Here is a 13,410-nt window from a genome sequence, read left to right as displayed (position 1 = left end):
GGGGATATCTCCTTCCTCCTAAGTATACAAGCCCCTTGTCCCTGCTGAGCAAAACTAGGAAGAAGCCTTCCCATTGATGGGTGTCGAAGGGAGCTGTCATGGGCTGTTGCTGGGAATGCCATCCAGAGTGTATCGCGTGGCCCCGGCCTTAGGCAGAGTGGTTAGGCCTGCTGGCCTCTCTGTAGCCATTGCCATCCTTTACCACACTTTGCTTGATTTTTGTTGGGGTGCAACACCCCGAGAAGCAGGGCCTCGGGTCTCAAAAAGGGAGGCATGAGAGGGTTATAGGTACAAAGGGGATGTTGGCTTATGAACATTCCAGAACTTTTAAAAGGCAAGTAAGAGAGGGGTCTTGCACTTGTGTGGGGGGCTGTTTAGACAGAGGATCTTTTCTCTTCCCTTTTCCTGTCTGATGACTGGACCCCCATGGCTTTACATTTTCCCCTTTCTTTCTCCTCTTCCTCTCCTTCCTTCCTTCTCTTGGGAAGGTGTCAATGAAAGAAAGAGCTGGGCCTATTTGGTGAGGCTAGGAGGGTGACAGGAAAGGGTTAGCTGTGTCTAGGCAGAGGATTTGTTGTGTCTGGGGCCCTAGGGAATGAGTGTGTCTGAGGGAATGGCTGTGTTTGTGGCTGGGATGGGAATTTGGAGCTGGCAAGAGCTGGGGGGTGAGTGTGGCTGGAGAAGGTCCAGTGATTACAGAGTCTGGGGCTGAGTCATGGGCCTGGTCCCCGGCAGGTGGTTACCTGAACTCCTGGCCTGGCTGCGTGTCAACCACCTGAGGCGCCCTCTCTGTCCCTGCCCTCTGCAGCTCTGTGACTGCTCTAACTCAGGCCCTCATTCTCTCTGCTTCTCTTCCCAATCTGCTGAGTTTCCTAAAAAGGCAACCTCCCTGGAAGGCTGGTGGGGGGTGGGAGCCGAGAGGCTGTGTTTACCCCTCAACGAGAGGACAGCCAGAACGACAGAGGCCAGCCCAGCACACTGCTTTGGCCTCTGAGCAGTTCAGCACGAGAACTGCTTCCAGAGGCAGCTGCCCAACATCTGGGCCACACTGACTTCATTTAGCAAACGAAATATTCCCTGGGGCTGGGAGTTGGGGGTGGGGCTGGGTTGAGCGAGCCCTTCCCCTCCACCCCCGCAGGTTCTCCACCCCTCTGGGCTGAACTGGCTGCTCAAGTGTGATGTGGCCTCCTCCCTTCTCATCTGCCGTAGGCTCCTTCCCTTGGTCACCATCATGATATTATTAAGCTTCTTTTATGAGGAAGTTGGAATTCTGCAGCTGAATCCTCGAAGAAGGAAGAGCTGGATGGGGAGGGTGCCTCATTGGATTGGATGGCCTGTAGCTGGTTGGAGCAGTGGGGTAGCCAGGGCAGAAGCCCTAGCATCACTCAAAAGATGCTCCCCTCTCTTCAACCCAAAGCAAGACAAAATGGAGAAACTGTGGTTCAGAGGAGTCTGGGATTCTTGGAATGTCTGTCACCTGTCTTGATCTGCATAGGAACAAGCCAGGTAACTGGCCTGCTGAGGCCATGCTGAGGCCTGACCAGACAAAGCCCTTAGGTCATGTGACCAGAATTTGGAGATATATGTAGAATATTTATTGATGGCTGTGGTGAATTTTTTCCCATGGGGCATACCAAGGTGGGAGGAGGGAAGAAGGAGGGTGGGAAAGGCACCAGGGAAGATCAAAATATCATGTAGGACTAGCCTAGGGATGGGGGATGGAGTCAGAGAGAAGATGGGTGTATCCAGGACCAAAGAAAACTAATGAGAGGAGATAGATGGTCCAATAAGATATTTTCTAGGAGGATGGAATTTAAAAAGGGAAGTGTTTTTTTTTGTTTTTTTGTTTTTGTTTTTTTTGAGTGATAAAGTCAGATTTATTGCTCCGGATTGAATCCGTGGACAGGACCTAGGGAGGGGGAGGGGGACACAGGAAGTTAGTGAAGCATCCTCCTGGCCTTTGCTGAGTTCTCAGCACCCTGGGGAAGCGGGAGGGCCAAGGGCTTAGTGAATGACTACCATTATCTCTCTAAGAGGGGAGGAGGGGGAGCAGAGACCAGTGTGGGTTAACATTTGTCAACCAGGGAGAAATGGGAGGTGGGAATCCCGGACTGTAACTTGAACAGGACTGCTGTTTTTTTCCTGAGGGCTTCCCCTGTGCTGACCCAGTTTAACTGCTGAAAGTGTCTTGGCTGTTGATTTTAAAAACCAAACGTGAACCATCTGGGCCATTTTGCATGTGATTTGTTGAATAATCAACCCTGGAGAGCTCTCTGCCCCTGCCTCTCCTACCTTGGCTGTTACAGGCAGAGTTGGCAGTGCCTGGACAAACAACTGGTTGGGCTCAGCTTTCCCTGGTCCTGGAGGACAGCAGCTCTGGGTGTGGATAGCAAGCCCTTGGCTGGGTAATAGGAAAACATAGCCAACGTGGATGAGTGCAGAGTTTTGGGCTCATCTGCATAGGGTGTGTTCCTGGGGGACTGGACACTGATACGGGTTGGGGTGGTGTGCTGTCTCTGGACTGTGAATCTAGCAGAGAGGCTGGCTTCACAGAGAGGTTCAACTTGTGGTCTTGGCCTTGGTGGCATCGTGTTGGGATCTAGAACCTTCCAAATTTGCCTGCTGGTAAGAATCACCTAGGGTGCTTGTTAAATATAAAGGTTTCCAGGATGGACCCTGAACCTATTGCATCAGAATGGGTTGTTACAATAGCAAGTTTGGCAAATATTGCTAATGGAAGGGGCTGATCATTGGGGTCATGATGGGTGGAGCTGGAGTTAAGGTTGCCAGATAAAGTACAGGACACCCCAGTTAAATTGGAATCAAACAACAAATACTTTTAGTGTAAGTATGTCCCAAATACTTTTAGCATAAGTATATCCCAAATATTTACCAAATTTGGCAACCCTAATGTGGAGAGAAATACTAGGCATTCTTCTATAGTCCTGAGTGCACATCAGAAGGTAGTAGACCTGCTCACACTCAGCCTGACATCCACGGATAAAACAAGAAGAATGGGTTTGGATCTCACAAAGAAGACTCTAATAGGACTTACTTCTCATTTTCTTCTCTGCCTTTTTGGTGGGGGGAGGTTTAGGCCGCTGTTTAATTCCTTTTTAGTCACTAATATAATTTCATTCTCACTTCTCTGCTGCTTTTTCTTTCTTCCTATTTTTTTTCTTAATCTGGAGGGCAAACTCTCATCTTGAGTGTTTTGCCCCAATTTTTTATCATAAAAAAAAGGTATAGGGCTTCCCTGGTGGCGCAGTGGTTGAGAGTCCGCCTGCTGATGCAGGGGACACGGGTTCGTGCCCCGGTCCGGGAAGATCCCACATGCCACGGAGCGGCTGGGCCTGTGAGCCATGGGCGCTGAGCCTGCACGTCCGGAGCCTGTGCTCCACAATGGGAGAGGCCACAACAGTGAGAGGCCCGCGTACCGCAAAAAAAAAAAAAGGTATAATATTAAAAGTGCTCCTCCTTCTGTAAACAGTGGGGTGTGAGTATCAATAACCATAAACTAATGCTTTCCTTTTCCTCTCCTTTCTGTCTCCTCCACACCTCTCTCTGTATGTTCAAGTGATTTCTTGTCCTTACCAGATGTCAGGAGAACAATGTTAATTTTTTTGGATTGGAGGCATTTGTTAGCACTCTGGGGAAAACAGTGTACCACGACCTATTGTTCCTGTCCTCCAAGAAAGATTATTCAATAATAGCAGTAGTTAGAATGGTAATAGTAAAAAAGAGTCACCTATTTGAATTTATTCGTTTATATCAGATCAAAAGGATTTGAGTCTATTTGACTTTCGTTGAGATTTTTATATTTTGAAAGCATTTCCCATTCACAGTTTTATCCCCTGTCCAGCCCTGTGAAATAAGTAGAATAATGACAGTTATTCATGCTGTACTTTCCCAGTTTCTAAAATGGGATTAATGGAGAATGGGACTAGGAGCTGAATTCCCGCCAGGAGAGGGCTTGCTACAGGGCTGGGACCTCCCACTGCTGTGCTCTGGCTCTTCCCCTGGGTCTTGGTTATCTTTGCCCTTTTTGTGTAACATCTGGTTTCACTGGGAACTGGAACTTGAACACTGCTCCCCCCCTCCTTCCAGCTTTCTCTCTGAGTAACCTGGACACATTCCTTTTACCTTCTCAGCCTGGGTTATTAAGAAAGGAATGTGGCCCAGATGTGTTGAGGTCAGTGCCTTGGTGTCCTTCTGGGACAGCAGGCTCTCAGGGAGAGCGTGGCCGAGGAGCAGGCCTGTTATGTTCCTGACCCCTGAGGTCAGCGACCAGAGAGGGAGGGAAGGAGACAGTTTTTGTTTCTTAGTGTTTAGATTTCTTCCGAAATTCATAACAAACCATAAGCACTGTCAGCAAGGCTTGGCACTTCAAACTTTCTTCTAATAAACACTGCCACGTTAGGAAATGGGGGTCAGGAAACCCCCTCCAAGATATTCTCTCCCTTCACCCATGTAGCCTGAAGATGCATGATGGCCTTGCTGTTCTCAGTGTTTCCTGGGCTCCCCCTTCCCTCTCTCTCCTTCAGCATCTGTCTTAGTCCTGGAAAGGATCAGCAACTCAGGGCATCTCGGTCCATCCAATCGTTGCCTTTTTTGGAAGGTTTTCTCTCTGGGGTTTTGTGGGACCCTGGAATCGGAGATACAGTAGAGAGTTTTTTTGAGCAAGATAGAGACTGCTTCCTGAGAGAGAAGGGTTGGGAGAGACGGACGGAAGCAGCAAGAATTGGGGCACAAAAACGTTAAGTGTTCGTGAGTTCTCCCTTCTGCCATTCTGTCCCTGGCAGAGGGACCTGGCTGGGTGAGGGGAGGGGATTTTCATCTCTCTGAGGAGCTCTGATGTCCTGTTGGGATCTTTTGAACCAGGAAGATTAAGTCTCATGTACCATTTTCCATTGCTGATGCCGTTTCTCTACCTCAGACCCGTGACGAGGAAGAAGGAAGCTGCTGGCTTCTGGAAGCTCCTTCCACATTTTGCCTGGGCTAGGGCGGTCCTCATGTCATTTGTCTTCATCCGTTCAGGCTGCTGTAGCAAAAATACCACAGACAGGGTGGCTAAACAACAAACATTTATTTCTTACAGTCCTGGAGGCTAGAAAGTCCAAGATCAAGGTAGCAGCAAATTCAGTGTCATAGATGGCTATCTCCTCACCGTGTCCTCCCATGGTGGAAGGGGCCAGGGAGGTGTCTGGGACCTTTGTTTAAAATAAAGGCACAATCCCATTCACGAGGGCTCCACCTCATGACCTGTCACCTCCCAAGACCCCACCTCCTAATACCACCACCTTGGAGATTAGGGTTTAATATATGAATTCTGGGGGGGACACACATTCAGTCTGCAGTACTGTTGGTGTTGTTCATGGTCCCATCCACATGGGGAAGCCTTTCCGCCTATCAGAGGAGGGCTGGGCAGGAGTGGGAGAGGGACGTCGAGCATCGGGAGGGGTTTAAGCTACAGAGTCCTGATTTTTTGAGTATGGATGTATGTCTCCTTGTGGCCCAATCCCTCTCCTGGAAACATGGCTTCCAGTCACCTGAGGAGCTGAGGAGGCAGAATGTTATCGATCCTTCCCACACCTCCCGTATCCCCATCTTGCATCCTGTTCCCTACCTGGTTCATTCTCAGGTGTGGCTCTTCCCGGGACTGTTTCTTCTACATTCCTGCTTCTCTGCCTTGATTCCCACTCTACACAGAATGCAATACAACTTACCGTTTTATGAGGATAATTACAGTCAGACAATCCAGTCAGCATCTCACTTCTGCCACTTCTTAGCTCTGTAGCTTTGGGCAAAATACTTAATTTCTCCAAACCTTCGATTTCTTACTTGTAAGATTGGGTTCCTCGTTTGTGAAGCCTCCAAGCCTCAGGTTTGTAATTTGTAAAATAATAATAATTCCAGCATTACAGGACTGTAATCAGGAGGATTGCAATAATCCATGTAAAGTGCTTCTTTTGGTACCTGACATGCAGTGAGTACTCCATACATGTTAACACTAGTTGTTTTGGGATGTTGGTACGAGTTATTCAGCTGACTTCTGGAAGTGGTTGTGAGAGGGGGTGGGTAGGGATGCGGGGGATTGTGGGGTTGAAGGCCTAGGTATTTCGAAATAGGTCCAAGGAGGGTTTTTCTAGCTTTCCAGGCAGTTCCCCCAGCCTGGCAAGAAGCCCTTATGGACTTGTGCCCACACGGTGCTGGCTAAGTTTGCTGAATGTCAGAGCAGGAAGGAACTGAAAACACCATGTCATCTAACCTCTTTAACAGGGGTGAACAGGTGAGGAAACTGAGGTTCAGTGGAGCGAAATGACTTATCTGAGGTCACAGGCTGGTTAGTGGCAGACCTAGGATTGAACCCATTTCCTGATTTCTAGTGTTCATTCCAATGCAGCATGTCCCCCGTTCGATACTCAGGTGGAAACACACACTGAACCCCAGAGGGCTGTGGGATACACACCGGGGTGTTTGGAAGGGCACTCAGTCTGCCATTTGGCCAGGGTGAGGGAGGAAGCTGAAAGTGCTAAGACAGGCTCTGGTCAGTGGCTTGACATCATGGGATTTGCCTAAGCTTGTGAAGTTTATTCAAAATTAATTTATCCAGGAACTATTTATAGAACATGTTACAATAATAGCTAAGATTTATTGAACCCTTACCCTATGGCAGGCACCGTGCTATGTGTTTTACACTCACTGTCTTATATGGTCTTGCAGAACATCCCTGTGAAGCTGGGGCTATTATTATTTTCGTGTTATAGATGAGGAAACGAAGCCTGGAGAGTTTAGGTGACTCACCCTAGTAACCAGCTAGTAAGAGGCAATGCTGGGATATAGCCTCAGCCAATCTGTGCTCTTAGCCCCTACTCTCTGCTGCTTCCCCATATCCTCCCCCAATCACTTAGTCGTCAGTCTCACATTGTGTGCTGGGAATAGAGGGGAAATGAGACACACATAGTCCCTGCCCTCATGGATCTCACACCCCAGCCAGTGTTTTCACACAGTGCCTTCCAAACTGTTTTAACCCTGACCTACAGAAAGACATACATTGTGTATCATTATTTATTATACATATTATACCCTACTCCCCAACATATAAACCTTTCCCGGGACTTCCCTGGTGGTCCAGTGGGTAAGACTCCACGCTCCCAACCCAGGGGGCCCGGGGTTTGATCCATGGTGGGGGAACTAGATCCCACATGTTACAACTAAGAAGCCCGCCTGCCGCAATGAAGATCCCTTGTGCCACAACTAAGACCTGACGCAGCCAAAATAAATGAATAAAATAAATAAAAACTAAATATTAAAAAAAAGAAGCTTAAAAAAGATTGAAACTTAGAAACTTAAAAAATAAATAAATAAACCTTTCCCAAAGCAATATTTACTTTTACCACTTACATACTTTGATACTTTCTATTCTATTATGTTGCATTTTAATAAATTGGTGGTTGAGACCTACTACATTGATTTTTGAGACCCACAGGTGGGTTGCGTTTTACAGTTTGAAAAACACTGGTCCAACAGGCCTCTTATTGTACTGTTCCTCTTCCTACCTACCCATCCATGAACAGGCACTCACCCAACCTTTCTGATGCCTCCGTCTCCCCCTTCTGTACAACAGGCCTAGGGGCTGTCTTAGGAAGGACCACACGAGTTCATTTATGTTGGTTTAGCTCCAAAGTGCTGGGTAAGCTCTAGGCTGCTGGGGTGTGGCAGAGCCTGCAGGAAGCAGAGAACCACCGCAGCTCTGATCACAGGGCTTCCTCTCGTCTTACAGGCTCTGCCTCCGGGCTCGCCCCGCTGTAACCTGAAGGAGAATCTGCTGAAGGATGACTGCGCCCTGGAGTCCATCGAGTTCCCCATCAGCGAGGCCAGAATCCTGGAGGCCAGGCCCCTCAGTGACAAGGGCTCTGGAGACAGCTCCCAGATCACTCAAGTCAGTCCCCAGCGGATTGCGCTCCGGCTACGGCCAGGTAGGGATCCTGCAGAAGTAGCTCACCGTGGAATTGGGGTGGGAAGAGAAGGATGTGGAGGGAAGTGTGGGCAGGAGAATGGAAGAAAGTGGAAGGTTTGGGGACTTGAAGTCAGAAGATCTGAGTTTGAATCTTGACTCTTCCATATATTAGCTGTTTGACTTTGGGCAAGTTACTTAACCCTTCTAACTTAGTAGGTACACAAAATATGTTTGTTTCTCTTTCCCCCAATGCCTGTTTTACCCAGCATACAGCTTTTTATTGAGGCTCAAGTGAGTCTAAGATGAGAAAGCAACTTGTAAGCTCGTTCTCCATGTAAGATTGGGGCAGGGCATGCATGGGGGCAGAGAAAGTAGAGGCAGGAGACCTTCAGAGGGAGGAAGGATTAGGCTAAGAGACAGGATTTTTTTTTTTTTTGAGACAGGCTTTAAAAAAAAATTTTTTTTTTTGGCTCCGTCGGGTCTTTGTGCTGTGTGCGGGCTTTCTCTAGTTGCAGTGAGCGGGGGCTACTCTTTGTTGCAGCACGCAGGCTTCTCATTGCAGTGGCTTTTCTTGTTGCAGAGCATGAGTTCTCGGCATGTGGGCTTCAGTAGTTGTGGCACGTGGGCTCAGTAGTTGTGGCTTGCCAGATCTAGAGCGCAGGCCCAGTAGTTGTGGCTCACGGGCTTAGTTGCTCCGTGGCATGTGGGATCTGCCTGGACCAGGGATTGAATCCATGTATTGACAGGTGGATTTTTTTTTTATTAGTTTCTGCTTTATAACAAAGTGAATCAGTCATACATATACATCTGTTCCCACATCCCTTCCCTCATGCATCTCTCTCCCTCCCACCCTCCCCATCCCACCCCTCCAGGCGGTCACAAAGCACCGAGCCGATCTCCCTGTGCTCTGCGGCCGCCTCCCAGACAGGTGGATTTTTAACCACTGTGCCACCAGGGAAGTCCAGAGACAGGCTTTTCTGAAGCACTCATTTTGACTTTTCAATTAAGTCAAGAATTTAAGAAAGTACCTTCTACGTGCAAGGCGTATATTGGTAACTATGGGATTCAGAGAAGGGTGGGACATAGCTCCTACCTTTTACAGAGTCTGAAGTGTAATAACTGCCAACACTTCTGTGATTCAGGGTGGTAGACCCTTGGGACCCAGAGGACTAGACAGATGAGGATTTAGAGAGGGTGGAGACTTTTAGAATGGAAAAGAAGAGGTTAAAAATAGGAGGGTCAAGGGCTTCCCTGGTGGCGCAGTGGTTGAGAGTCCGCCTGCCGATGCAGGGGACACGGGTTCGTGCCCCGGTCCCGGAAGATCCCACATGCCGCGGAGCGGCTGGGCCCGTGACCCATGGCCGCTGAGCCTGTGCGTCCGGAGCCTGGCTCCGCAATGGGAGAGGCCACAACAGTGAGAGGCCCGCGTACCACAAAAAAAAAAAAAAAAAAAAAAATAGGAGGGTCAAGAGATTGGAAGAGGAATAGAATTGCAAGGGGAGAGGAAAAGGGACCAGGGCTTTCAAGTTTGGTTTGATTAAAAAGTTACTTCAGGGCTTCCCTGGTGGCGCAGTGGTTGAGAGTCCGCCTGCCGATGCAGGGGACACGGGTTCGTGCCCCGGTCTGGGAAGATCCCACATGCCGCAGAGCGGCTAGGCCCGTGAGCCATGGCTGCTGAGCCTGCGCATCCGGAGCCTGTGCTCTGCAAGGGGAGAGGCCACAACAGTGAGAGGCCCGCCTACCGCAAAAAAAAAAAAAAAAAAAAAAAAAAAAAGTTACTTCAGGGAATTCCCTGGAGGTCCAGTGGTTAAGGCTTGGCGCTTTCACTGCCAGGTCCCGGGTTCAATCCCTGGTCGGGGAACTAAGATCCCGCAAGACAAGTGGTGCGGCAAAAAAAAAAAAAAAAAAAAAAAAGGTACTTCATCCCAGCTGTGTCCAGATCTACTTAAGTCTTAGAGGGAGAAGAGGGGAAGAATTAACGTCCTTGCCTTGCAGATGATTCGAAGAATTTCTCCATCCAAGTTCGGCAGGTGGAGGATTACCCTGTGGACATCTACTACTTAATGGACCTGTCTTATTCCATGAAGGATGATCTGTGGAGCATCCAGAACCTGGGAACCAAGCTGGCCTCCCAGATGCGTAAGCTCACCAGTAACCTGCGGATTGGCTTCGGGGCCTTTGTGGACAAGCCCGTTTCACCATACATGTACATCTCCCCACCAGAGGCCCTCAGAAACCCCTGCTATGAGTAAGTCTCTCTTCTAGAAGCCAGGGCAGCATCTCTCCCCATTGCCCCAGACAAATCCAAGTCCTGCTTCCTCTTTCTAGTCTAGGGTAGCTTTGTTGGCTGCCTTCTGGCCAAATCATATCTCCTCTCTACCATGGTCTCCCTGTCTGGCAAATGGGCCAACCCATTGATCTGGAGTGTTGTATTAATAGAGTCCAAGGCTGTTTGGAGATGTAGAAAGGAAATCCATCAGCTTCTTGGTCTAGGCCACGAATAAATAGTATAAGTAGATAGAGGAGTTATGATTTCAGAATGATTGATTCCATTGCTATTGTCATCATTGTCCTCGTTATCCAGACTATGAGTCCTGCAGGGTTAAAATGCAAGGAATTAAGTCCTAGAGAAATAGGAAAGAGTGGAAATGATATTTGTTGAACCCCCTAATAGCATAAGTTGATGTGTCCCTCTGTTGAGAGTTTGACTTACGACTGAATGGCTTATTTATTTGTTGGAGACTATGCAAATCCATGGATTATAATTTAAAATGAGGGTTACCGAGCCTGACAAGGTATGAATTTACTTTTTAGATTCGAGAGTTATATGATGTGCCTTTTTAACCTTCTGTCTGGATTGTAAGGTTCCCCAGAAATTGTGTCAGCCATCAATTAAACAAACCATTGGACTGGGGACAGAAATGCTCCTGTTCGGCACAGATCTATCAATTTATTGATAGTTCAGGGACATTAAGTTATTGATGAACTTTTGCTTTGTTGTTGTGTTAATGTTACTTGAGAGAAGTGTGAAGTATAAAGTGATAGCAACAACAACTAGAGCCTCACTGTGATCTCAAAGCTTTACATCTATTAACTCATTTAAGCCTCACAACTCTTATGAGATATGTGTTATCATGTCCCCATTTCTTTATAGGTTAGGTGTAGAGAAGCTTGCCTAGGGTTCCATGACTAGTAAGTCAAGGAGCTGGGATTTGAACCCAGGGAGTCTGGTTCCACAGTTCACTCCCTTATCCTCTGATCTAGCTGGAGATTAGGCCAATGTGATGCCTAGGTAATTTGAAGGGTTTAGAGTCTAAACTGTCTGGGTAATGGTAGTTGTATAGAACTCGCCAGGGCATTCCACTGTCTATATCTGTTCCCCTCTTTTCCCTCCCACTCCCCATGCAGCCTTTTCCATCAGATGTCTGCTTAAATCATTCCTTCCCTCCCCAGTATGAAGACCACCTGTTTGCCCATGTTTGGCTACAAACATGTGCTGACGCTAACGGACCAGGTGACCCGTTTTAATGAGGAGGTGAAGAAGCAGAGTGTGTCAAGAAACCGAGATGCCCCAGAGGGTGGCTTTGATGCCATCATGCAGGCTACCGTCTGTGATGTGAGTTTGGAGGGCATGGAGTGCCAGGTGTGGGTGGTGCAGATCAAAACGGGGAAGGAAGTGGCTCAACTGTGGGGATTTCTATGTGAAATACGAGACAGGAACTAAATAGAGCTTTGTACAATTTGAGCAACAAGTTGCTCCTGATCAGCAGCCTCCGCTTGTATCCGCTCCCTGGCCAGAGCTGATACTTTTTTCTTTTCTTTTTTTTTTTTTTTGCGGTACGCGGGCCTCTCACTGCTGTGGCCTCTCCCGTTGCGGAGCACAGGTTCCGGATGCGCAGGCTCAGCGGCCGTGGCTCACGGGCCCAGCCGCTCCGCGGCATGTGGGATCTTCCCGGACCGGGGCACGAACCCGCGTCCCCTGCATCGGCAGGCGGACTCTCAACCACTGCGCCACCAGGGAAGCCCATGAGCTGATACTTTTTTGAACCTCAGTGGTCCCAGATGTTTTCTGGGGAGAGGATCTTCTCTGGAAGTGTATCAGAGTCAAGGCTGGGTTCACTTAACCTCAGCAAAGTGGGCAGATGTCCAGATCGGATTTCTTCTAACCCAACCCAGGTCTGCAGATGCAGATGGGTTTCTAGATGGGCCATGTGATTATCATTGAAGAAGTTCTATTTGGAGTTGAAGTAGGTGTCTTTCAGCTGCTTGAACTAATGAGCCCTGAGACTGTTTTCCTAAGAGAACAAAAACCCCTGAGTTGGAAAACTACAGCTTATGTTCCAAGGACTAGGACTGAGGTGCTTCTCCAAGACAACTTGTCTAGCCCTTCAGATGGGGAGCTTCTTGGGTCTTTGTTTTGTACCAGTGACATGGCTAAAGTCACTGTCTCTCTTTTGCCTTTTTTTTTTTTTTTTTTTAACAGGAGAAGATTGGCTGGAGGAATGATGCCTCCCACTTGCTGGTGTTTACCACTGATGCCAAGACCCATATAGCGCTGGATGGAAGGCTGGCTGGCATTGTCCAGCCCAATGATGGGCAGTGTCATGTGGGCAGTGACAACCATTATGCTGCCTCTACTACCATGGTGAGATTCTCGGTACCACCTATGGTTCCTATTCACTATGGCCAGGACTGCCCTTACCCAGGCAGAGTCTTTGTGTGAATATGAAAATGGCAGCCCTTCCTCTGGGCAAGGCTCAGGGCTCTTTTCAGCTCGTCCTCACCTTTCCCACCTATTGGACACCCTCATCCAGGGTACCACCCGTACAGCCATTAGAGATGGTCCTGACTGTGGTCGGTGTTACCACTGCCTCCAGCACCAGCAGCATCATCATGGCATCCAGAATGGACCCAGAGGACTTTTGCAGGTCCAGCTGGAAAGCAGGCCATCCTGTCGACTGTGCATGGATTAACCCCTTCTTGGAATATCATGCTCACTTGTGGTTATTGGAAGAAGACAGAGGAAAAAGAGACAAAGATCATCAAAAGCATAGAAAGCCAGTCCTGTGAGGAAACATTAAAGGGCTCAGAGTCATTTAGCTGGAATAAAAGAAGGCTAAAGGATGGTTTAGCTGATACATGAGAAGACTTTTTTTTAATTTATTTTTTATTGAGGTAACATTGGTTTATAACATTATATGTCTCGTGGGTACAACATTATATTTCTACTTTGGTGTATGCTACAGTGTGCTCACCACCAAAAATTTAGTTTCCATCTGTCACCATACAGTTGATCCCCTTTACCTATTTCTCCCTCCCCACAACCCCTTCCCCTCTGGTAATCACTGCTCTGTATGAGAAGACTTCTTACAAGTTGTTTTCTGTATAACTTGTTTTTATTTAACCATAGAAGGTTAAGTAAGAGGAGAGGAGTTTACATTGAAACAGGA

General features: G+C 48.0%; 1 protein-coding gene across 1 annotated transcript in view; it reads left to right on the top strand.

The window, feature by feature from the left end:
• Positions 1-13,410, top strand: part of ITGB3 (integrin subunit beta 3) — a gene marked incomplete at its 5' end in the record, with an annotated part of 52,869 nt that overhangs the window by 15,861 nt on the left and 23,598 nt on the right. The window contains 4 exon segments of the mRNA XM_081220314.1: positions 7,784-7,979; positions 9,956-10,208; positions 11,414-11,576; positions 12,444-12,605. Coding sequence (XP_081076440.1) covers positions 7,784-7,979; positions 9,956-10,208; positions 11,414-11,576; positions 12,444-12,605 — 774 coding nt within the window.

This window comes from Mesoplodon bidens (genome assembly GCF_964165515.1).
Source record: "Mesoplodon bidens genome assembly, chromosome: 19".
NCBI lineage: Eukaryota > Metazoa > Chordata > Mammalia > Artiodactyla > Ziphiidae > Mesoplodon > Mesoplodon bidens.
The sequence above is the reverse complement of the archived record's forward strand: the minus strand, read 5'-3'. Positions and strand labels throughout refer to the sequence as shown.